This window comes from Podarcis melisellensis, assembly GCF_964234715.1.
Source record: "Podarcis melisellensis genome assembly, chromosome: 14".
Taxonomy (NCBI): Eukaryota; Metazoa; Chordata; class Lepidosauria; order Squamata; family Lacertidae; genus Podarcis; species Podarcis melisellensis.
Window position 1 is genome coordinate 38,601,472 of NC_138546.1, and position 22,276 is coordinate 38,623,747.

Sequence of the window (22,276 nt, forward strand, 5' to 3'; positions counted from 1 at the left end):
GAAAGCTGTTTACGAAACACTAGACAATGCGTGGCAACAAAATTAAAATAAATCAATAGTGACCAGAGTATGTAGTTAGGCATTAAAAAAAGGAAAACATTTTTTTTTAAAGTAAACATTCAAAGCCAGCAGCAGCATATTAAAACATAACCATATTTTAAAAGTTGACCAGAACAGAAAAGTCCTCAACAACAAAAAGCAACTAAATAGGGAACATGGTACTGCTTTATTTGTGTGGTTTATGTGAACCAGGCCTTAATTTAATGTTTAATCCAGGAAAGAAATACAAGAATGGTATGGTACTCAACCTGTTTGAAAAGTTTATTAAATACCAAATATTCTAAATTACAACATTCTTCAAAACATTAATGTACAATGTTTCAGAGGTAAAGCAAGAAAGAAGGTTGTTATCAGAAATGATCGTTATCGTAAATGGCATTATGATTTAAGCAATATGTTATTGTTATTAAGGCTCATAAAGTGTAGAAAATCAACCAATTTTTTAAACATTTAATGTTTCTAGTCAAAGCTTCCAACACCAGTCCTGTTTAACTAGATTAATAGCATCCTATTCAGTAGATGATAGCTAAACTATCTTTTTTTTTAAATAATCCAAGCAAATATTGTTAACACCCTGAAATCAATTCCAGCACATGAGAACCCCTTGAATATTAATCATGACTTGAGCAAACAGACCCCTTAAAAAAAGCAAAAGTATATGTTGATGATAAGCATCCTGCCCAAAAATTCATTTACTGTACGTCTTGCAGAATATAATCCAAGAAATGTTTAGAAATGATTAAATGAGATATTCCTCTACAGATAAGATTCTCAATCTTAATTTTACATCTACACAGCATCAAAGTAATGTAAAAAGACATAGATTCTTATATTCCCAATTTTTTAAGGCAGGTTAAGAAAATTCTCATATTCACTGCATGCATTCATGACTCAAAATAAAACTAGTTAGTTTTAACTATGATTTGGGCTCGGCCCCTCCAAGTCAGAGACCATTTTAAGGGAGAAATGCCTTCTGTGGCCACAATGTAGCTGGATGTTTCAGGCTAATTCTGTTGTTCACTACAATCAGCGTAAGATCTTAAATCTGCCGGTGTTCAAATTAGTTGACTAAACAATAACTTAAAACTGACGGCTCATATTTTGGGATGGGATGAGACAGCTCGGCGGCTATCGCTTCAAGTTTCCCAGGCTTGTAAACCTGATTGGTAAATCACCAATCTGAAAGCCACTTTGTGGCCATGGTTACTTCAAATGCATCTCCTGTATCAATTAGTCCTTTTGTGGGCGAGCTTCGGATAATGAAAAATGTCCATCATTAAAGATCTCTCTCTACTGGGAATGCCCTGGAGGTAAAGGAGGAATATTACAAAGGTAGTTCTGTCAAGCTTCCGTTCATTGCTGCGGAGCTTATGTAGGAGAAAGGTATTGGTAGATTGTGCCCGCAGTTAAGAAAATTAGATTCTTTAATTCAGTAGAGGAGGAACGCAGGGCCATGGCCCTTATCCTGCAGCTCCACTGGCCACACATAGCAGGCCAAGGCTACAAAAGTGAGGCTAGCTGGTAAGGCCCCTTTTTCTCCCTCCATTTGATTACTACGACATGGAGGAAAACACCTGAGAGGGAGGCCTTCTAAGCACTGAATCATTTTGAAAAGGGGTAGACAGGACATTTAAACCGCTTTGCAGAATAGGGCCTTCAAATGTAAGACGAAGCCACAGAATTCTGCTGCATTAACAAGCCATAGCGAGTCTTGGTCCTGAAAAAAATTCCTCCCCTTCTCCTCCTCTTGAATGCTCCTGCTTCCGATTTTAGCCAAATCTATTTCCTTAGACATCGGAACTAGAGGAACTGCGCCTTCTTTAAACTATGATTAGTGAAAAGAAGCCAGAATCAAACCCTGCTTTCAGATCCTGGCTTGTTCTCACCACAGTTTATACAAACCACGGTTCCTCAAGTTCAGATATCAAAGGAAACCGCGGTTAGTTTAAAATCACAACATCCCCATCTCCTTTTCTGGTTCATAAAAGAGAATAAGTTCCTCATTAGGTTCATGATTTCTGGCTATTTCTGAACTGCGGCTAAGGCATTGCCAACAGTCTGTTGCAGAATCCTCCAAGTATCTTTGGTTTCAAAATGTGTGCCTGTTCAAACTTGGAGCTTTTTCTTCATCACAGCTTTCAAAAAGAAAGATTTTGAAGATGCTGTCATAGTTGTGAAATATTTTCCAAATCCAAAGTGACAATAAGGATGAACAATACATTTGCTTTTCATACATCTTCTTCCTCTAAAGCAGGATAGCCATTTATGAATAATAGCCAATGAACAATCATTATTGGTGACCTACTTCCTTACTGAAACAAGGGGTTAATGGCATTTTCAAAAAGAATCCTGAATCCCTGGCATGCTAAGTAAGCTTTTTAAACATTAATTTAGGTTCTAAAATAAAAGGAGAGCATTTCTGTTTTCTTGGTTCTATGTTTATTATTTTAAACTGTTTTGCTGTTCACACAACTATGCAGAGAAAATAAACCCACTTGAAAAGATAGAATATAAACTGAGTCAAAACTCAGTTGTGATAGAAGTGGAAGAACTGCCCATCTTCAACAAGAACTAAGTTAAAAGGCTATGATGAGACCATCTCATTTTAACCCTCAACCATTCATATTTCACACTGTGTTTGTGGCAATCCATGCCTTATTACAATTGCACTGTTACCTATGGTCCAACCAAATTATAATTCTTTATTCACTGCTACTGAAAGAATCTGTGCAAGATGCTTCTAGATTCTGCCACTCTGCAGCTAGACACCTTTAAAGAAGTATTAAGTCAGAGAGTCTTATACACAGCAGCAAGTTGGACAATATGTAAAAAATACTATCTGTTTCATAGGCAATTACCTTTTGAAGTAAACAAGGCACAGGGTTTATTGAATCTAGTTTGGCACTTGAAAAAATAAGAGCTTTATGTGATAGCATCATCAACAGTAAACATTTCACAAAAATATATGTGCAAGTGTAAAAAAAGGCAATTCTTTTCATAATAAATTGTAAGAAATATTCCAATTTAAAAATTAGACCAGTCTCTTATTATATTTGACTAGAAAATCTTAATACATTATTTTAGGTGCCCTGTTACTGTCTTTCACGTTGTTCGTTGGCTCTCGTCGAGTTTTCTTCATTTGTAGCAAAATCCATGGGATCCATCACCTGATAATAGAGCAAGTACACTATTAGCAATAAAATCTTTGCGCACTCTTTCGAAGCAACTGTTAAAATGATTATGTAATAGATTCAAGGGTATTTAACTGAACCAAGCTTGGGCAGCAAACAAAGAAATAAAAAAAAATCTAGCTAAAGAATGCATCCTATGTCCTGGGCTGCAATCTAATGTACCCACAAGTGCACATTAGAAATTATCCTATAGGTTTTTGAAAACCTGTTCTGTAGGAGGGTGCTGATGGAAGGTTCTGCAATAAAGATGGAAACCGGCTACTCCTTCGCCCTAGAAGTACATTTCAATGAGAGTGACTGAGTTGATGAAAATCTTCAGAAAATTTGCAGCTCCTTCATCAGACTACAATATTCTAAAAGATTGTGCTAGTAAAGGCTGAATGAATGAATGAATATTCTAAAAGAGTGGACTACAGAAGTTAAGATAGTGCAGATAAACCCTCTAAATGTTGGAAGTGTTTGAAAAACCAACTTGGCTAGGCAGCAGAAAGGAAAAGGACATATTACTCATATGTCCAAAGCCACTGGGTATATAGAAAATTAGCAGATAACTGCATAAATTAGAAAAAGGGTGATGCAAATCTTCATATTTCCCTACAACTACGAAACATCACACAATGGATTCCTAATATATCATCTAAGCTATGAGATATGCATCTTTGTTGTCATGCTAACCCCTGACTGTTCCACACTGAATCTGAAAGGAGGGAAAGCTGTCCAGTTTAAAAAGTTTGCAAATGATTTAGAGTTTTGGGTTGGAGGGGCAGGGGGTGGAAAGAGGAATTGAAAACCCATGACTCCCCAGAAAGTAAATAGTTAGCATGGGTCATTATTTTCCTTGCAGTGGGCAAATGTCTGTCTACTGCTATTGGAAAAACAAGAACTAAGAATGATTTCATCAAAAAGGGCTTTTACACTATCTATTAATATATCTGCCAGGAAGTCTGCAATCAAAAGAGGCAAAAAATCCCCCCACATTTGGGCCAACTTGGTAGCTGGGTGTTAATATAAAATAAAAGACATTTAGGTTAGCTATGTTTGTGTGATATGAGTGACATAGGTTGTCATTCACATTGCAAATAAAGAACAGAGAAGAGCTTAAGGCAATATTGCCTTGCATCAATTACTTCGGCAAGCAAACCATGTGTTTTTAATGAGTCAAGTATTTTCCTATGTGCAGTAATTCATAACACTTTTTTTAAAGGTACGGAAGTGGAGTGGACTTGAGTCATGTTGCCCGTTCAGAGCCAGGATTTGCTATTTATTGTACGCTGGGTCAGAGCCAAGTGTGAAGCAGTTTCAGTCTGCAGTTGACCTGCAGGAGAATCGTCTCAGAATCCAGACATGTGCCACTGGGGAGGGATTTGAATATTCAGTCCAGTGCATACTTTTGCCTCTTAACAACATATTGTGGGGAAACAAGCATCTGAGCAGCTGCTGGTCCAAAACTAGCTAAGAGGCAACCACAGTTTGTCCCCTTTTCATTTTCTTGTTCCCGCCAGAAAAAAAAGGGAGAGTGAAAAACAACACAGCCTTGAGGGTGTGTAAACAACATCTCTCCTTGTCCAAAGCATGGCGAATGCTGGAAAGCAGGTAACAGAGGTACAGCTCCTTAGAAACAGAGCCACTACAACAACTGGGAGGCTTCTTTCTACATGATGCCGCCTTAGGAAGCAAAAGTATGGACTATGCCAGTAATTGTGTGGCTTCTCTTTGTCACATATGGAACAAGTTGGCTTACCTTTAACTTTAAGGCTAAACTAAAAACTAAAACCTTTAGTTTTTAAAAACTAAAATCAATCACATTTCCCACACGAAGTAAGACCCACTCATGAACTCCTAGCTTGGTTGCTACTAATTAAAATTTTGTTATTTTTTTGCAAGGGAGAGACCACACTGCTGTCCCAATCATTGCTGTCATAAAGACTTAGATTCCTCCACTGTCTCCAATGGGCAAGCTGGAGAAAGAAAGAAAAATGCCATCGAAAGTAACCAGAAAACCCCATTTCCATAACACAAAATTATAATTCTATCCCACTTCTAGTGACTTCCCCATGTTGAAGCTCACCATTCAACATGGATCAAAAACTCAATGGGCTTGTCAAAATGAAATTCAAAAGCAAGTGGTTCATGGATTTCGTTCTACCTTTCAAAATTATGGCAATCTGCAAAATTCCTTTCTACAATCAGGCTATTTCAGGGGAGTTAGGATCGACAGTGGCAATTTTAAGGAACGCTACCAAACAGATGGCCAAGGAGTGTTGTTCAGAAGGAAAACATTTGCTTGCATACCTCAGGGAACAGTGCAGAAAGATCATGCTTGAGAAGCCTGGGTACCTGCAGCCCTCTGAACTAATACCATACATATTTGGAAGATAGTACAAACAGGCCTATGGAGATAAGCACTTCACTGGTCTTATTTGAAGAGCAGATTTTTGGCTGCACAATGACATCTAATCTAATGTCACTGGACTCTCGTACTGGCAGGACTGAAACACAAAGCAGACTGAGAAGTCACGCTGCCAACTCCAGCCAAAAATAAACATAGGTAGGCTGGAGGATGATCAGATGATGGCTAAAACTTAAACACATCAACAAAACACACCCAAGTAGTATTGGCGGGTGGGGATGTTTTGTTTAACTGAGCTACAGATGTGTATGGATTGCCCAGTTCTGCAGAACCACAGAATGCAGAACTGTACTGAGAACTGAAATCAGCACCCCATGAACCAGCTTTTATGTTGAGTTACAAAATTCCTTCTAGGAATTTCAACACAGGCTTGAAAAAAATGGTAATTGGTGACTTTTCTCAAAGATACCACAGAGGATTGTGGGTATCATTTCTAGAGGTCATAGTTTCATAGTCATATTTTCTTTTTTTTCATGCCAAGCGGAAGTAAATTGTATAAAATAAGGACATGTTAAAGCTGCATAATTTATACATGCTGCAGAACCGAGTTCAAGTCTAGCTGTGAGACTGGAGTGTGGCCAACACCTCCACTTCCATTTCAGGATTTTAACCCATTAAGAATATAGATCATTCCCACAAGGCTTTCTGAACAGTTCTATGCTTTCTTGGGCTGATTCACATGATGGTGTCATTGTTAAGGCAGGGCTGAATAGGAGGCAGAACAAAGCAGCAAGCTAACCAGTCCACATCTTGAATAGGTTCTGATTTACATCACTGAAACTGTTCAGAATAGCTATTTTATGCTGTCGAGGCGAGTAACGGGGCACTCTTAACAACTATAGGTGTGCATTCAATCCAAATATATAAATACAGAAAACAGTGCAAATTAAATACAAGCCTCAAAATGCGGTCCTCAACTAGTCCCTTCACTGGCACTTAGGCTGACTTATCAGGCTGCCCTCTCGCCTGGAGGCGTTGTTATTAATGCCGGCTCAGTCTAGAATAAAACATAAATCATGCACAATTTAATCTCTTGATTCTCTGTACCGCACTAGTCAGAAGAAGCTGTGCAGGTCCTGGACCGGTGCCTGAATAAGGGTCTGTAAGCTAAGGCTGAGTTCCAGCAAAACGGGAGGAAATTTGGACAGGCAGTTCCTTGGACCGGGAACTGAAGACATTACCTGTTCAGGATGGGACCACATTCTGCTACCGGAAGAGGTATAGCTGTTCCTGGTAACCTCAAGATCGGACAGTTGCAAAATATTGTGATCATATCTGCACCATACTTTTTAACAGTCATGGCTTCCCCAAAGAGTCCTGGAGAATGCAATTTGCAAAGGGTAGTGAGAGTTATTAGGAGACACCTCCTGTTCCCCCCACAGAGATGCAATTCCCAGAGTTCCCTGGGAAGAGGAAGTGCTGGTGAAGACACTCTGGGAATTGTAACTTTGTAAGGAAAACGGGGGTCTCCTAACAGCACTCAGCACTCAAACTACGGTTCCCAGGATTCTTGGGGGAGAGGTAGCCGTGTCTGTTAAAGTGGTATAATAGTGCTTTAGATATGGCCTCGAAAGGTTTGAATAACATTGATTTGGAGAAACCCAACAAAAGTCAAGGTCAACAGGCAACTAAGGCCCTGGGCCAGACGTTCATTTCTGTATCCTGTCAGAAAGGAAAGTCTCATGCCTCCATACACCTCTGCCCTGATGGAAAAAATGGAGTATGCAATGTTTTAGAAGCAACAATACACTTATTTGAACAAGGTCTTCCTGACACAAACCTTTCTACAAAGGTTTCAGGATAGTATGTGCTAACTACCTCTCTTTATGAACTGATGTGGGGGGATAATGGAGAGGGAGAAGAAGCCTAAGTTTTACTCAGGTACAATACTACTGCTTATTATGCCTTGTGACAAACATATTCTTGAGGAGTTCATTGCCTTGGCGAGAGCCACTTGTTTTTAATACACAAGAAGAACAGTGCAAAACAAGTAAAAAGCTCTCTAAGGACAGCTGACTCTAGAAAGCTTGTGTCATGTGAGTATTAACTCAAGCACAGTCACATTTTACACTGCGCATTTGGGACCTGATCCAACCCTGCAGGGAACTTGCAGAGGAACCTTAAATGAGCCTCAGCTGTGCCACCGCTGGGAGTGTGAATGGCACAGAATGTTTGCCGTGCAGCAGTTTGAGATCGGGGAACTGTTTCCATTCTGTTATTATTTCCATTTGTATTCTACTTTTCAACCAAAAAAATAAAATCTATCACATAACGATAATAATTCACTTCGATCAGGATCTTTTTTTAGAATGGGGTGGAGAATCCGGAAGGTCCCCAGGTTCAATGCGAGCCAGCGTGGTGTAGTGGTTAAGAGCAGTGGACTCGTAATCTGGTGAACTGGGTTTGATTCCCTGCTCCTCCATATGCAGCTGCTGGGTGACCTTGGGCCAGTCACACTTCTCTGAAGTCTCTCAGCCTCCCTCACCTCACAGAGTGTTTGTTGTGGGAGAGGAAGGGAAAAGGAGATTGTTAGCCACTTTGAGACTCCTTAGGGTAGTGATAAAGCGGGATATCAAATTCAAACTCTTATTCATCATCTCCAGGTAGGATGAAGAAAGACCCCCTCTGAAAACCTTGAGAGCTGCTGCCAGGCAGCATGCACTGTCAGTTGTGAACAAATTTGGACTGCCAGCTTCTTCATTTGACCTGCAATGCCTTTCTGATGTCAGCCAGGGTGCAGGTAAGAGCAGTCCTTGGCAGCATCTGCAAAGTCCCTTTCAGCCAATAGGCAGCACCCGTCACACCCCCTTGTGCAGCTTCCAAAGTGCCCAATGGCCAGCTGTTTGCCGGGAGCTTCTGAAATTTTGTGCAAAGCAGGACTGTACTCCCATGCATCGGCAGAGATGTGGTAGGTCACTCTTACTTAGTCCAGATGCACAAGAGAGCTGAATGCGGCAGCTAGACTGGTGACTGGGAGCAGCCTGAGAGATCTGCATTGGCTCCCAGTACGTTTCCAAGCACAATTCAAAGTGTTGGTGCTGAACTTTAAAGCCCTAAACGGCCTCGGTCCAGTATATCTGAAGGAGCGTCTCCCCCCATTGTTCAACCCGGACACTGAGATCCAGCGCCAAGGGCCTTCTGACGGTTCCCTCACTGCAAGAAGTGAAGCTACAGGGAACCAGGCAGAGGGCCTTCCTGGTAGTGGTGCCCACCCTGTGGGACACCCTCCCTTCAGATGTGAAGGAAATAAGCAGCTATCTTCTCTTTAAAAGACATCTGAAGGCAGCCCTGTTTAGGGAAGTTTTTAATATTTGATGCTGTATTGTTTTTAACACTTGACTGAAAGCCGCCCAGAGTGGCTGGGGAAGCTCAGCCAGATGGGCGGGGTATAAATAATAAATTATTATTATATTATTATATAATCAAGCAGCATTGAGCTTCCCTCACATCAGCCAATAGGCAGAGAAGTCAGCCCTGCTTAGTGCTGGGTTAGTGCAATCAGCTGATATGAGGTTTGGATTTGGATACACATAACAGCTCCTTGCTAAGAGCTTGCTTGTGTACCCAAACCTAGTGCTGAGCAGGAGTAACATCCCTGTGTTAACAGCTGATGTGGGCAGAAGCCCATCCAGTTTGATTTGGGCATGCAAAACAGCTCCCCATAGGGAAGTCTCTCAAACCTGTTCAGTTTTGCTGCACTCTGAAGTCAGGACTTCACAGCACCTTGCAGGTGACTGAGGTTTTTCCCCTTCGTTTTATCAGCTGGTTCAATGCAAAATGGTTTTCAAAGTACCAAGCCATCTGACGTTATTTGAGCTGCCAGGTGAATAGCAACAAATTAGAGCCGGGAGGCAGATCCTGATATGGATCTGGCTTGTGGAGCCAAAAAAGTCCCCCACTCCTGGTGAGTGAGTGAGATAAACCAGTGGTCAGATTCAGTATAACACTTCCTATATGCCTAATAAAAAAATGGACTAAGTATCTTTACAATCCATCTGGAGAGAGCACAAACAATATTGAAGTGCTGTCCCTCTTCCCCTTTAAAAAAATGTACATGAATGCCTTTAAGTCTCATGACATAATGAAAGCATGTTGAAGCTTGCTGAGCCACATAATCAATATATATACCTCACCACTTTTTTTGAAGGTCAAGATAGATGGAGTACAATATAATGAGAACAATTCTTCAAGCTGCGTGCATCAAGACCGGAGCAACGGTCTCATTAATCTGTGCACAATATTTGAACTGCACTCAGATTCCCAAATTTTAAGTCTGCGTTTTTCATTCCAAGGGAAGTCAAGCTGACACAAAGGTCCAAAGTTCAGAGCAATTTTAATCCTTCAAAAAGGAGCTAGCCGAGAAAAGCATATGAAACAATCGCTATGGCAACATAATACTTCGAAATAATGAAGCTTCTTATTGAGGTATGAGTGGTCTTTTGTTAGCTAGGAACTAGGGCTGAAGTATTTAGAGCAAACTTCGGTAGCGAACAAAGGCAAAAACATCATTCAAATCCAAAGAATTTTATGCTTGAGTACTCTCTGAAAAGACAGTAACCAGAGCTTCCTTGACTCACACAGACTCTGGGAATCAGAACTCATACGGGATGTCATAAAAGCTGTATTTAAAAAGGCCTATAAAGCACACACTGGATGAAGCTGAACCTCTTTGGTTGACGTTCTAAATATGGAAAGAAGGATCAGTTTTCACTAGATAGTTTGCAATTTTTCTGCTTCATCAGCCGACTAACCAATAACCAAACAGATATTCATTCATTCAGAGGCATATTGCCTTTGAACATGGTGGTTACATAGCCATCATGATTAGTAGCATGTTGTGGTCTTATATTTTAGTACTGTGCGTTCCTAGAACATGGCAGCCACCAGTACTGCAACCAAGCCATTAAAAGCAGCAGTTAGAGGTGTAGGACGAGGCTTCTGGATTTAATATCCCCTAGCAAAAAGATCTGTATCAGGAAAAACCTTCCGGCAGTAAGCTGTTCAACAGTGGAACAGACTCCCTTGAAAGGTGGCAGATTCTCCTTCATTTGAGGTTTTAAAACAGAGGTTGGATGGCCACCTGTCATGGATGCTTCAGTTCCTGCATTGCAGGGGGTTAGACTAGATGTCTCCCGGGGAATCCCTTCCAATTCTACAATTCTATGATTCATTGGCTGCGTTTGGACACCACAATAAACTATAGTTTATTGGGATAGGAACGTGCCTAGGTGGGCCTTGGGCTTGAGGTCAAGAAGCAGGAAGGAGTTTGCAAGCTTTTACTCCCAATGTGAATTATCCACAGCTTAGCACGACAACTAGCTCCTAAATCGCATTTCAACGTATTCTTTGTTGAAATAAGGCAGCTCCACAATCCATGGTTTGTAGTTGGATGGTTTCCAACAAATCATAGTTAAGATTAATCGCACAGCTCAGCTTGGGGTTCAGACTAAATTCACTGGCTACCTATTTCCTTCGAAGCCCACCAAGTTCTGATGCTTATCTAAAGGTACCCCTGACAGTTAAGTCCAGTCGTGAACGACTCTGGGGTTGCAGCGCTCATCTCGCTTTACAGGCCGAGGGAGCCGGCATTTGTCCACTTCCGCAGACAGTTTTTCCGGGTCATGTGGCTAGCATGACTAAGCCGCTTCTGGCGAAGCCAGAGCAGTGCACGGTAATGCCGTTTACCTTCCCACCAGAGTGGTACCTATTTATCTACTTGCACTGTGTGCTTTCGAACTGCTAGGTTGGCAGGAGCAGGGACTGAGCAACAGGAGCTCACCCCGTCGCGGGGATTCGAACCACCGACCTTCCGATCGGCAAGTCCAAGTGGCGCAGTGGTTTAAACCACAGCGCCACCCGCATCCCTGGTGCTTACCTTCACACTCATAAATGGCTTGGAACCAAAATACTTAAGGGAACACCTCTTCCCACACCAACCTGCCTGCACATTATGGTCATCAGCCAACACCCTGCTGCAACTACACTTCAAAATGGAAGGGGGCGATGTTGTAGCTAGAGAAAGGACGTTTGCAGCAATCGTGACTCAACTGTGAAATACCTTTCCTAGCAAAGCTGACGCTGGGTAAAACTCCCTGGGATCTGCTCTGAGTAGGACTAGCGCTGGATACAGACACACCTTCTAGACAACAGGCAAAAATCTTTTTATTCAAACCAGTCATTTTAAACATCCCGGCTCCTTTAAACCCTTGACTTTTGACTGTCATTTTATTTGCTACTCTAAAGCTCTTATTGCATGGCTGTTTTATTCTATGGATTTTGCATTTCAAATTGGCTAGAAACTTTTCAATATTAGGCAGTACAGAACAGAAGAAATAAAGAAAAGCAAAAGAAAGTCCTCCGTGAAGAAACCTATATAAACCTGAACCCTAACACATTACCTTTCTATCTGGAGGGAATATTTCTGAATGAAGGAGCACTCAAGCCATGTGAGCCCCCACCTGCAGTCTGCAATGGTACGGACCAGACACAGATGCCCTTGAAGCTGTCCCAGAAACTCCAGCGGGTACAGAATGCTGCAGCGAGGCTCCTCACAGGGTCTCTGCCATGGGAGCATATTCACCCAGTGCTTTTCAAGCTGCACTGGCTCCCGGTGGAGTACAGGGTCAGATTTAAGGTGCTGCTTTTGACCTTTAAAGCCCTTCACGGCCTGGGACCCTCGTACCTACGGGACCGCCTCTCCTGGTATGCCCCACGGAGAGCCTCAAGGTCCATAAATAACAACACCCTAGTGGTCCCGGGCCCTAAGGAAGTTAGATTGGCTTCAACCAGAGCCAGGGCCTTTTCAACTCATGAGACCATGCCTCATGAGACCAAGGCCCTGCAGGATCTGATTTCTTTCCGCAGGGCCTGTAAGACAGGGTTGTTCCGCCTGGCCTTTGGCTTGGAGCCAATTTGATTCCCTCCCTCCCTCTCTTTTTTCTTTTCCTTCTCCTGTGATGAGGCTACATTTTAATATTTTAATGTTCCATAATTTTAATGTTGTATTTTATTTTTGTTTTTAACTTGTTTTTAAGTTAAGTGTAATCATTCATCTTGTTTTTATTATTGCTTGTAAGCTGCTCTGAGCCCGGCCTTGGCTGGGGAGGGCGGGGTATAAATTAATAATAATAATAATAATAATAATAATAATAATAATAATAATTTATTATTATTATTATTATTATTATTATTATTATTATTATTATTATTATTATTATTATTATTATCTCCTCAATAAGAACTAGGCCTTTGTCAATTTCACTATAGGGAAGGAAAACGCTTCCTATTTTTCCTTACACCTGGCTATATTACTCCTAAAGAAAGAGACACAAAAGCAAGCTGTTATTGTTACTAAACAATTATTAGTCTAGGGAAAGGCCAGGTGTTCAAATAAATGCAAATTCAAACACCCTAACGTGAACAAAAAAAGACTGTCTCAATTCCCTATTTTGTATCATGCAACACGCAAGAGCTACATCTTCCAAAAGCAACCATCTGTTAAAAATGTATGAACCAAAAGTATTTGTGTGATGCCAGCATCTGTGTGCCATCTGTATGTTTTTTTTTAATGGACAAAGTAAACACATAATGACCAAAATGCACTGTGCCTACCTGGTAGCTGTTGCCATTCCAGAACTTTTTCATCTCTTTGCGATACAAAGCAACTAACGTGGCCATAATTAGTGTGCACGGCACTAAATAGAGAAGGGCTGGTTGTGCCATCTGCATTAGCGCCAGACCCGCGAATGTGACCAACATGCCAATAGCATAAGCTGTAGAAAGAGAGGAACAAGGGAGCTGTTGAGTAACATACACCTAGTATGTTCATGGCTTCAGTGTAGATGTAGCCCCATTAAGAGTTAGAGTTCTTTACCTATCGTGGAAGAAATGAAATACACAGAGGAAGAGCTTGTCTGAACATCAAACCTGTGACAATAGGCCACCAGGAGACCTAAAAAAACCACAAAATTATAGGTCAGAAATATTTATCAGGAAGTAAACGAAGCCAGCAAAATCACTATCCTCTCTTCTTATACTAATGAATAGGAAATCATAGAACTGGCATCCCCAAACTCGGCCCTCCAGATGTTTTTGGACTACAATTCCCATCATCCCTGACCACTGCTCCTGTTAGCTAGGGATGATGGGAGTTGTAGTCCCAAAAATCTGGAGGTGCTTGTCCTAGAATTACCTATTTATCTACTTGCACTTCGTGCTTTCGAACTGCTAGGTTGGCAGGAAATCACATTATATATGTTTATTTAAACCCTGCCAAAGAATCCATACTTTTACATTGCTTCTGCAAATATGTTACAAAAGGTTCCCATTCTTTTCCAAAGTCACTATTATCTTTTTCACGCAGTTTATTATTTATTTGTTTACTTTTCATTCATCAAGGTATTTGGGTTTTAAAAAATTCTTTTGCGGTTATAAAAAATTGGTACATTCAATTCTACGGTATTTGAGAAGCCTTTTTTAACATAATTATTTCTTAACTCTCTGTTTTTTTCCATTTGGTCATCATGCTGAGTTAATCTTAGTTGATGAAAAAAAGACACTTACCTGGTAAAGCAATGTCACCGTACCCAAGTAATGAAAATGGTCTTGAACATAACGTCATTGCAGAGAATGCCAGCCTTGGCACCCTGATTACCACTGGCAACTGCAAAAGAGTGTTTTCAAAATCCCACATAAGTCAACGCCAAAAGGCACTGAAGAAAGGAAGCGTTAAAATTCAGCAGAACTATTTACTCATCTAGTTTACACAGAACTTCAGATTATAAAGGACTTGATCTAAGAAACCAGCAACCAAGATACTGAGTGTATAAAAGATGACCAAGCATCTAAACCAAAAGGACAATGCATATGGATGACGAACAGACACTACGCACAAGAATGTTAAGAAAATGCACCATGTGAAATGAGAAAAACAGTGCTGATTTTAAGGGTGGTTGGGGAACACTGATATCCAGGCCCTGGATAAATAAATTTGGAAAGGGAGAGACAGAGATTCGAGATTCCCACCAATCCCAAATGCTATTCTTTTTCAGAGGATCTTAAATACAATCCTTACTTTCTCATGAGGAGCTGACCGCCCAGCAGAGGCTTCCACCAAGCTTCCATCATTCTAGGATCAAACCCAAGTCAACAAGCATTTAATACTTTAAAAGAAGGTAGGGAAAAAATGGCTATATTCTGTGAACATGTTGCACGTAAATATTTAGGGCAAAATTCAGGCCAAGTGCAGCACTTTAGATTCCCTTTGGTTGAAAGAGTTAAGCACATCTTTCATTATCGCACGCAACGAAAGTCAAAAGGATAGCAAAGTGCTAAACTTTAACCGGATTCTGCGTTAGTGCAAACTCAATGCAGTAGCAGCTATGAAAACACAATATGATAATTCCTTACATAGCATGAGTATAAATTATGTATTTATCAAATGATTATATGCTTACCTTTTCACCACTATCCGTAGGACCTGCTGCCACTTCAACCATGATACTTTCTCCACTCTGAAATTTTAAATGGAGCATTGTGATACTGAATCCTTCACCTAGCAAGTACATGGGTTTAATTGTTTATATTCTTAAACATTCAGAATCTAATGTAATCCTCTTACAATGTATTTTGGCAGTACATTCCTCAGCAACTCCGTGTGAAACAGAATGCACAAAAAGAAAACAGAATCGGTTCATGAACCCAAGTGTACAGAACAGCATGAAAGAGATCTAATTTTCTGAAAAGCAGAATTAACCCAAAGTCAACTTCTGTAGAAGTATTGGGTATAAATCCTGCTGCAGGTTTAATTTCCAAATAAGCTTGAAACCGTGCAAATTTAATAAAATTTCACCAGATACAGAAGAATCAAAAGCAGACGCCAACAATGGAAAAGGCAATTTGAACTTCAGTGTGTTAAAAGAAGTAGTTTCAAACGTGGATATTAACTCTGTATTCTTTTCAAACATTACTCTCTGTGTTTCGGCAATAAGGCCACTAAGGCAATTTGGTTGTTGCTTTAAGGCAATCAGAATTAGGGGTCCTGTAGCCTATCTTGCAGGAGTTATGCAGAACACAACATTGGGAAGTTATTCTAAGTTTGTGGTATCACAGTGCCACTCAAAGGCTCTAGACTGTACTCTGCAAGACCCAAGGCTTCATGGCTTACTTTAGAACTGCTCAGAATAATCTTAGGATTCACTCTTATTAGAATCCAGTTTTTTTAATTTCTAAAATATTAAAATGCAAGTGATTCACAGTACTTGTCTCCTATTTTGTCAGGTCTCTCTTCAGGTGCATTTAACTACCAAGTGATGCTCAGTTATCCCTCATGTTGGTCTCATTTAGGCACAAGGTAAAAACAATTCTTTTTACCCAGATCTTTGAAATGGAACAAACCTTCTATGCACACTCTATACTGCTTCTGGTATATATTTAATTAATAATTAAATGAGCAAATTAAATGAATTTGGATATGCAAAAGATATTTTAAAAAATACATTTAAGGAACCACAGAAAGAGGGGGAAGGAAGTCAAACTTTGAAATGTTAAATTGATTGTAAAACTAATGAAATGTCTAAACCTGAGAAGTATAAATAAAAACTAAAAATAAATAAAAAATACACTTTAATACGTACAATATTGGTGTGCTTTAATGAAAAACATAGTTATAAACCTGCATACTTACTTTTGTAAGGTATGGTGTGACGAAGACAAAAAATACATCGTATACAAGAAGGAGACCAAGGAGAATAACACATGACTAGAGAACAGAAAAAAGAGTTATTTTTATAAAGCTCATGAGCAGTCATTAACACTTACAAAAATAGCACAATCACATCATACTATTTAAATAAATTGGCAACATTTGCTTGTAACACTAAACCATCGTTTAAAGCAATGTGTATCAACCAGAACAAACCTGAGTGAAAGCTGGCTTAGCATTATGTATGAACTGTATGGCTAGAAGAAACTCATGGCTAGTTGCCAAGAAAGCTCAATAACCCGCCATTTCAAAAGTGAAAGGTGATTATTTTAAATCATGTTTGGTTGGTACCCAACAATAGTCAGGGTCCCGTGAAAGTAAGATTAAAACACTAGAGAAGTCCTTTCCTTTCCTTCAGTCAGGCACGTTAAACTTGTGCCCATAACACTGAGACTTTGGCTTAGTTTGGGCACAGTGCTAAACAATGGTTTAGCTAGTGTTAAGAGAATGCATCAAGCATCTCCAAAAAGATCCCTCTTCTCTAGCATGCCACAAGGAGGAAATTGGAAGCTTCCACTGATATTTGAATTAACCACCATTTAGTGTGGTTATCAAAGAAAGTTTAAGTATAAAGGATAAATACAATTCAATACAAGAAACAATATTCAGCATGCACTAGCAATTCATTTTGAAAACAGAATTATTTTATCCATAAAATAAAAATCTGAAGTAATTTCAAAACATTTTTTATTTCACTTCCTAAACTTATGTTTAGGACTACAACTTAGAACTAAATATTTTTGAAATAGTAGTTGGTATTCCCATTATTTGAATTGCATCCACACATACTGTACATTGCATACCCTGCCACTAGATTTTTAATCCAGCGTATGTCTTTAACATATATTGTCCAGAGGATTGAAAACTAACTGCAAGCTCGTTCATTCTCTTTTGCTTCCCTCATCACTTTTAATTTCTTGTTTAGTGCTAACCACAGTTTGCCGTTATGGCCTGGATGGAAACACAAATCATTCTTGGCCAATCTGAACATCATGGCAAACTATGGTTAGCACTAAACAAGAAACTGAAAGTGATGGCGCCTGAGGAAGAGGATAAACACATGAGCCTACAAGGTCATTTCCAGCCCTCCAAACCACAATTTGAAAAACTGAGCCAGTAGCACTTTAAAAAGAAATTGATGTGGTTTGGGAGCTGTATTTGACACAGCCTACTTCCATCAGATGCTCAGTCTAGCCAACCATAGCTTAAGCTGCAAAAATTGACTCAACCTTTTCTGCAGTCCAACACAGCACACACTCTCTGAAATTGGTGTTCTTTGTGTATTTTAGCTAGACGGAAAGCTTACTGTACCTTAAAGTTGGGCAATTTGAGTGTTTTAATAAAGTTCACGCAGAAAGCAATTCCCAGGATATCTTGCAAAATCCATACCCAGCTAGAACAAAAAATAAAAAATAAATTGTTGCAGTAAAACACAGGGACAAAATATTGCAAATAGGTGAAAGCTAAAATCCTCAACTCACTTATTACAGAGTAAACCCAATTGAAAACAGTGCAATTAATTTTGATGCAAAAATGTATAGGATTGAGCTGTAATGCTAAGATTCAAAGAGGCTCGTGCAATAGCATCATATGGTTCTGGACGGGGGAGAGCAGAAGGGGAAAATGGAAAGAGAAAATGGAAAAGCCTGTCTGACTCTGCAGGATTTGGACCCTGGCCTAAATATTTTGAAGGCAACACAGATTTAGAAAGCAACAAAGCTAGCATTTCTCATCATTTCAATTCTGAATCTGAGAACTATTCACATACCTATTTTCATTACGAAACACTGCCCAAACAACAGATGTCGTTATGCATATTAGAGCGAGAAAAAAGAGTCTCACTTCGAGGAATCTGTCCCAGCATGGAAACCTAAAAATAAAGTGGGACAATAATAAGTTATAAATACAGCAAATAATACATCTAGTTCTCCAACAGATACCAACAAGGGCAGCTTGCCAGCTACAGGCATCATCCAGAGCAATTTTCTCTGGGGGTTTTGCATTCCAGTCAAAGTATATTTTTTGTATGGGGAAGGGCCGTAGCTCTGAGGCAGAGCAACTGTTTTCCACGCAGAAAGTCCCAGGTTTGGTCCCCAGAATCTCTAAGTAGGAATGGGAGAGATTATTGTCCGAAACCCTGGACAATCAGTGAGCTGGTGGACTCAGTCACTACCGTATTTTTCACTCTATAAGACGCACCTTTTCCCTCCTAAAAAGTAAGGGGAAATGTGTGTGCGTCTTATGGAGCGAATGCAGGCTGCGCAGCTATCCCAGAAGCCAGAACAGCAAGAGGGATCATTGTGCAGTGAAAGCAGCGATCCTTCTTGCTGTTCTGACTTCTAGGATAGCCGCGCGAAGCCTCTTCAGGGCAACGGGAGGGACGCTTCCCCTGCCCTGAAGAGGCTTGAAGTGGCTATCCCAGAAGCCAGAACAGCAAGAGGGATTACTGCTTTCGCTGCGCAGCGATCCCTCTTGCTGTTCTGACTTCACTTCACTGGAGAGGCGCTGCGCAGAGAGGGAAAGCTGCGCAGCGCCCCTTCCATAGGGATAAGGGATCAGCAGCCTCAAAAATAAGGGATCAGCAGCCTCACCTGTCCCGGGGACAGTCTACAGGATATCTAACAATCCGTGATAGCAGCAGGAAATGGCGCTGGAATAAGGGAATTTCCCGCAAAAAAAGGGAAGGCTGATAACTATGGCCCCTTCCGTTTCTCCTCCCTCTTTGCTGGAGAGGCGCTGCACAGAGAGGAAGAGAATGTATTTTTTTTCTTGTTCTCCTCCTCTAAAACTAGGTGCATCTTATGGTCGGGTGCGTCTTATAGAGCGAAAAATACGGGTATATTGCAGCTTCCTCTAGTAATAACTTCTAATACTTGCAGAGTGTTCAAAGCACTTCATGTGTATTATCAAGTTGCAACCCACATGGCAACCCGATAAATATTGTTGCAGATTTGGGTGGGAGGTGGAGGGGAGGAAGAGAAGCAACTGACGGAATGGCTTTCCTAAGGTCACCTAGTGAACTCATGGCAGAGGTGAAACAGGAACTTCCTGATTCGTAGCTCAGTCTCTAGCCATACCGAGAAGGAATTGGAAGAAGAAAGAGGTGGCATTATGTAAGTGTTCTGGCAGGCAGATCCAAACATTTAAGATAAGGGGGTGGAGGGCTCTGACAGCAAGGGCAAGGAACTCATGTTGGATCTGGGAATTGAAAGGAAGCCAATGAAGGGGTCTAAGGAGAAACATCATGCGATCAAAGTAACATGAAAGGTGAATGGTTTGGCAGTAGAGTAGCATAAAGCAGGCTTCCTCAACCTTGGCCCTTCAGATGTTTTTGGCCTACAACTCCCATGATCCCTAGCTAGCAGGACCGCTGGTCAGGGATGATGGGAACTGTAGTTTCAAAACATCTGGAGGGCCAAGGTTGAGGAAGCCTGTCTTAAAGGGACCAAGACAAGTCCACAGAAGAAAAGAGAAGGTTGCAGATTGTCTAGCGACAGCCAGCCAAAAGATGAAGCAGAGTTTCTGCTGAGGGGATAAAGAGAAAAGTTATTAATCTTGGTAACGGACTGAACAGGGAGAGAAAATGAGAGGAATATAATATAAAGCCTAGGCTGAATGCCTGATCAACAAGGCATATGGTAACACTGGCAATGTTATAAGGAGAGAAGGGCTTGGGATGAAAGACGAGAAATCCAGTCTTTGGCATATTGAGTTTTGGGCAATGACATGCAAACAGAAATCTGGTAAGACTGAGGTGTAGGATTGGAGTGAGAAATGTCATGTGCATGTAGGAACTACTGATGAGAATTTTAAGAAAAAAGAGCAAAAAGCCAAGAACAGTTCTCTGAGTCACAGCAAAGAGAAGGAAAACAGGAAATGAGCTTCCACCTACATAAACATTGAAATAATGATTAGACAGATAGGAAGAGAACATAGTGAGGACAACATCACAGAGGCTTCTGGCTTAAAGGAGTCAAGCAGGAGAGAGGGGGTGGAAACAGACCATCTGTATCAAGGGCAGAGGAAAGGACAAGAAGAATGAGAAGTGAACAAAGACAGAGACTATTAGATTTTGCAGCAAGGAGTGATTTTTCTGGGGGCAACTTCAATGGACTGAAAAGGGTGTAAACTGGATTGGAGGAAGTCACAAGCAGAGAAGGAGAGAAAGTTAAAACAGCAGCACACTCCCAGAGTTTGGAGGCAAAGGGGAGAAGAATAGCAGCTGGAGAGGAAAGGTGGGTTAAGGGATGGTTTTTTGAGGAATAGGGAAGACAGGGGCACATTTGCATGCAGGATGAAAGGAGGAAGAGGTGTTGGATAGGGAGATATAGAGATTAATTGTGTGAAAAAGAGGGGAATAACAGCAGGTTGGGAAACAGAAGGATATGGAATCAGGTGAGCAAGTGGAGATGTGAGTGGATGACAACTGGGTAGTCGACTCATCAAGTGAGACACAAGAGGAAAGCATTCATTTTACAAGCCAAAAGCCTGACCACATAACATATTTTTTCTTAGCCGCAAAGCTATTTAGGAAAGTCATATGGAGTTATGGACTGTACCTGCATTGCCCATAAGGTATTTTTCTAACTATGGCATGAAGACAGTTGAACAGGCTTGATGCAGATGCAAGGCAGAAAACTGTGATGACGGCATACACTGGACAAAAAAGGAAAATAAGGATACATTGTATACAAGCTGCCAGAAGCATGCCATTACAAATTTTTCAAAAAAAAAAAAAAAAAGATTGCTCATGCCAAACTGGATGGAATTATTGATGATGCACAATGGAAGACTATGTGGACCACTAGACCAGCAAAGTCTGTATCATGTTTGGGAACATATCCTAAAATAAATATAATGCGAGTGCAGGACACCTGTTCAGATCTCACAAATATCACCCAACTTTACTCCCATGTGCTGGTCAGGTTGCAATTGCAGGGGTGCATACTGCCCCTGATTGTGGGAGTGTCCATTGGCTAATGCTTTTTGGAACAAAGTGTAAAGAAATTACGGCCATTGTGACCGAACCACTGCAAATTATGTCTGAAGACATAAATATGAACACCAGAGCTAAGGCACTTCTAATCTTTTTACCAATGGCTGTGTAGCTTTCGATTGCTCAAAATGGAAAACCTAGAAATTTTGGACCTTGCATTGTGGTAACATTGAATGTAAGAGTTATACAGGGCAAAGCCCTCCTTATGTGGCTTGGTGGAATTTCATTAATTATATTAACAATACCAGTCCACAACACTGGTTTTCAGCAGTTATCTATGAAAATCTGGAATTCATGCCTGTGCTCTTTCAAATGTTACTTTCCTTTTACAGTTCCCTTTGCCTCATTTTCTTCACCTCCCTTGTATCACTTACTATTTTGTTTTTTTTATTCTTAGCAATATGGAATGTAGCGTATGAAATGTAACATTGCCTTCTCCGGGATGTTATTACATTTTTATGTCCGTCTATTTTGATTTATGATTCTACCATACGCAAACACTCTCTGGCTAATATCCTGAGCATGTTCTCTCAGAAGTAAACGCTGCTACTGAGGTCAACAGAGTTCAGTTCCTAGTAAGTATATCTAGGATTGCAGCCACTGTTGTCTTCATGCATTTTCCTGAGGAAATATGCTTTGCCCTGAAGCCAGTCCTGGGTTGGTGTTGCTTTGGGCTGACAGTTGCTTCTTCCCTTCTCTCTCATACTGCTATCTCCTTCCTGTTGTCAGTTTCCATTTCTTAGTGCAGAAAGTACAGTGGTACCTCCGGTTAAGAACTTAACTTGTTCCAGAGGTCCGTTCTTAACCTGAAACTGTTCTTACCCTGAAGCACTTTAGCTAATGGGGCCTCCCGCTCC

The 22,276-nt window shown here is 40.7% G+C and overlaps 1 protein-coding gene across 3 annotated transcripts in view; it reads right to left on the reverse strand.

The window, feature by feature from the left end:
- Nucleotides 1-295: 295 nt before the first annotated feature.
- SPPL2A (signal peptide peptidase like 2A) overlaps nt 296-22,276 on the reverse strand; it is a 37,209-nt gene continuing 15,228 nt past the window's right edge. Inside the window, exons 7-17 of one of the 3 annotated variants that reach the window (XR_014162895.1) lie at nt 20,983-21,079; nt 18,192-18,293; nt 17,735-17,816; nt 16,346-16,420; nt 15,117-15,173; nt 14,735-14,788; nt 14,224-14,323; nt 13,535-13,612; nt 13,273-13,433; nt 6,560-6,658; nt 296-3,227 (exon numbers count right to left, since the gene is read on the reverse strand). Coding sequence is in view for 2 of the 3 variants with exons in the window: in XM_081888597.1 (XP_081744723.1) it covers nt 3,153-3,227; nt 13,273-13,433; nt 13,535-13,612; nt 14,224-14,323; nt 14,735-14,788; nt 15,117-15,173; nt 16,346-16,420; nt 17,735-17,816; nt 18,192-18,293; nt 20,983-21,079 (881 nt within the window). In the remaining variant the exon portion in view is untranslated. The remainder of the gene's footprint in view (nt 3,228-6,559; nt 6,659-13,272; nt 13,434-13,534; nt 13,613-14,223; nt 14,324-14,734; nt 14,789-15,116; nt 15,174-16,345; nt 16,421-17,734; nt 17,817-18,191; nt 18,294-20,982; nt 21,080-22,276) is intronic. The other 2 variants (XM_081888597.1, XM_081888598.1) reach the window with 2 other exon arrangements.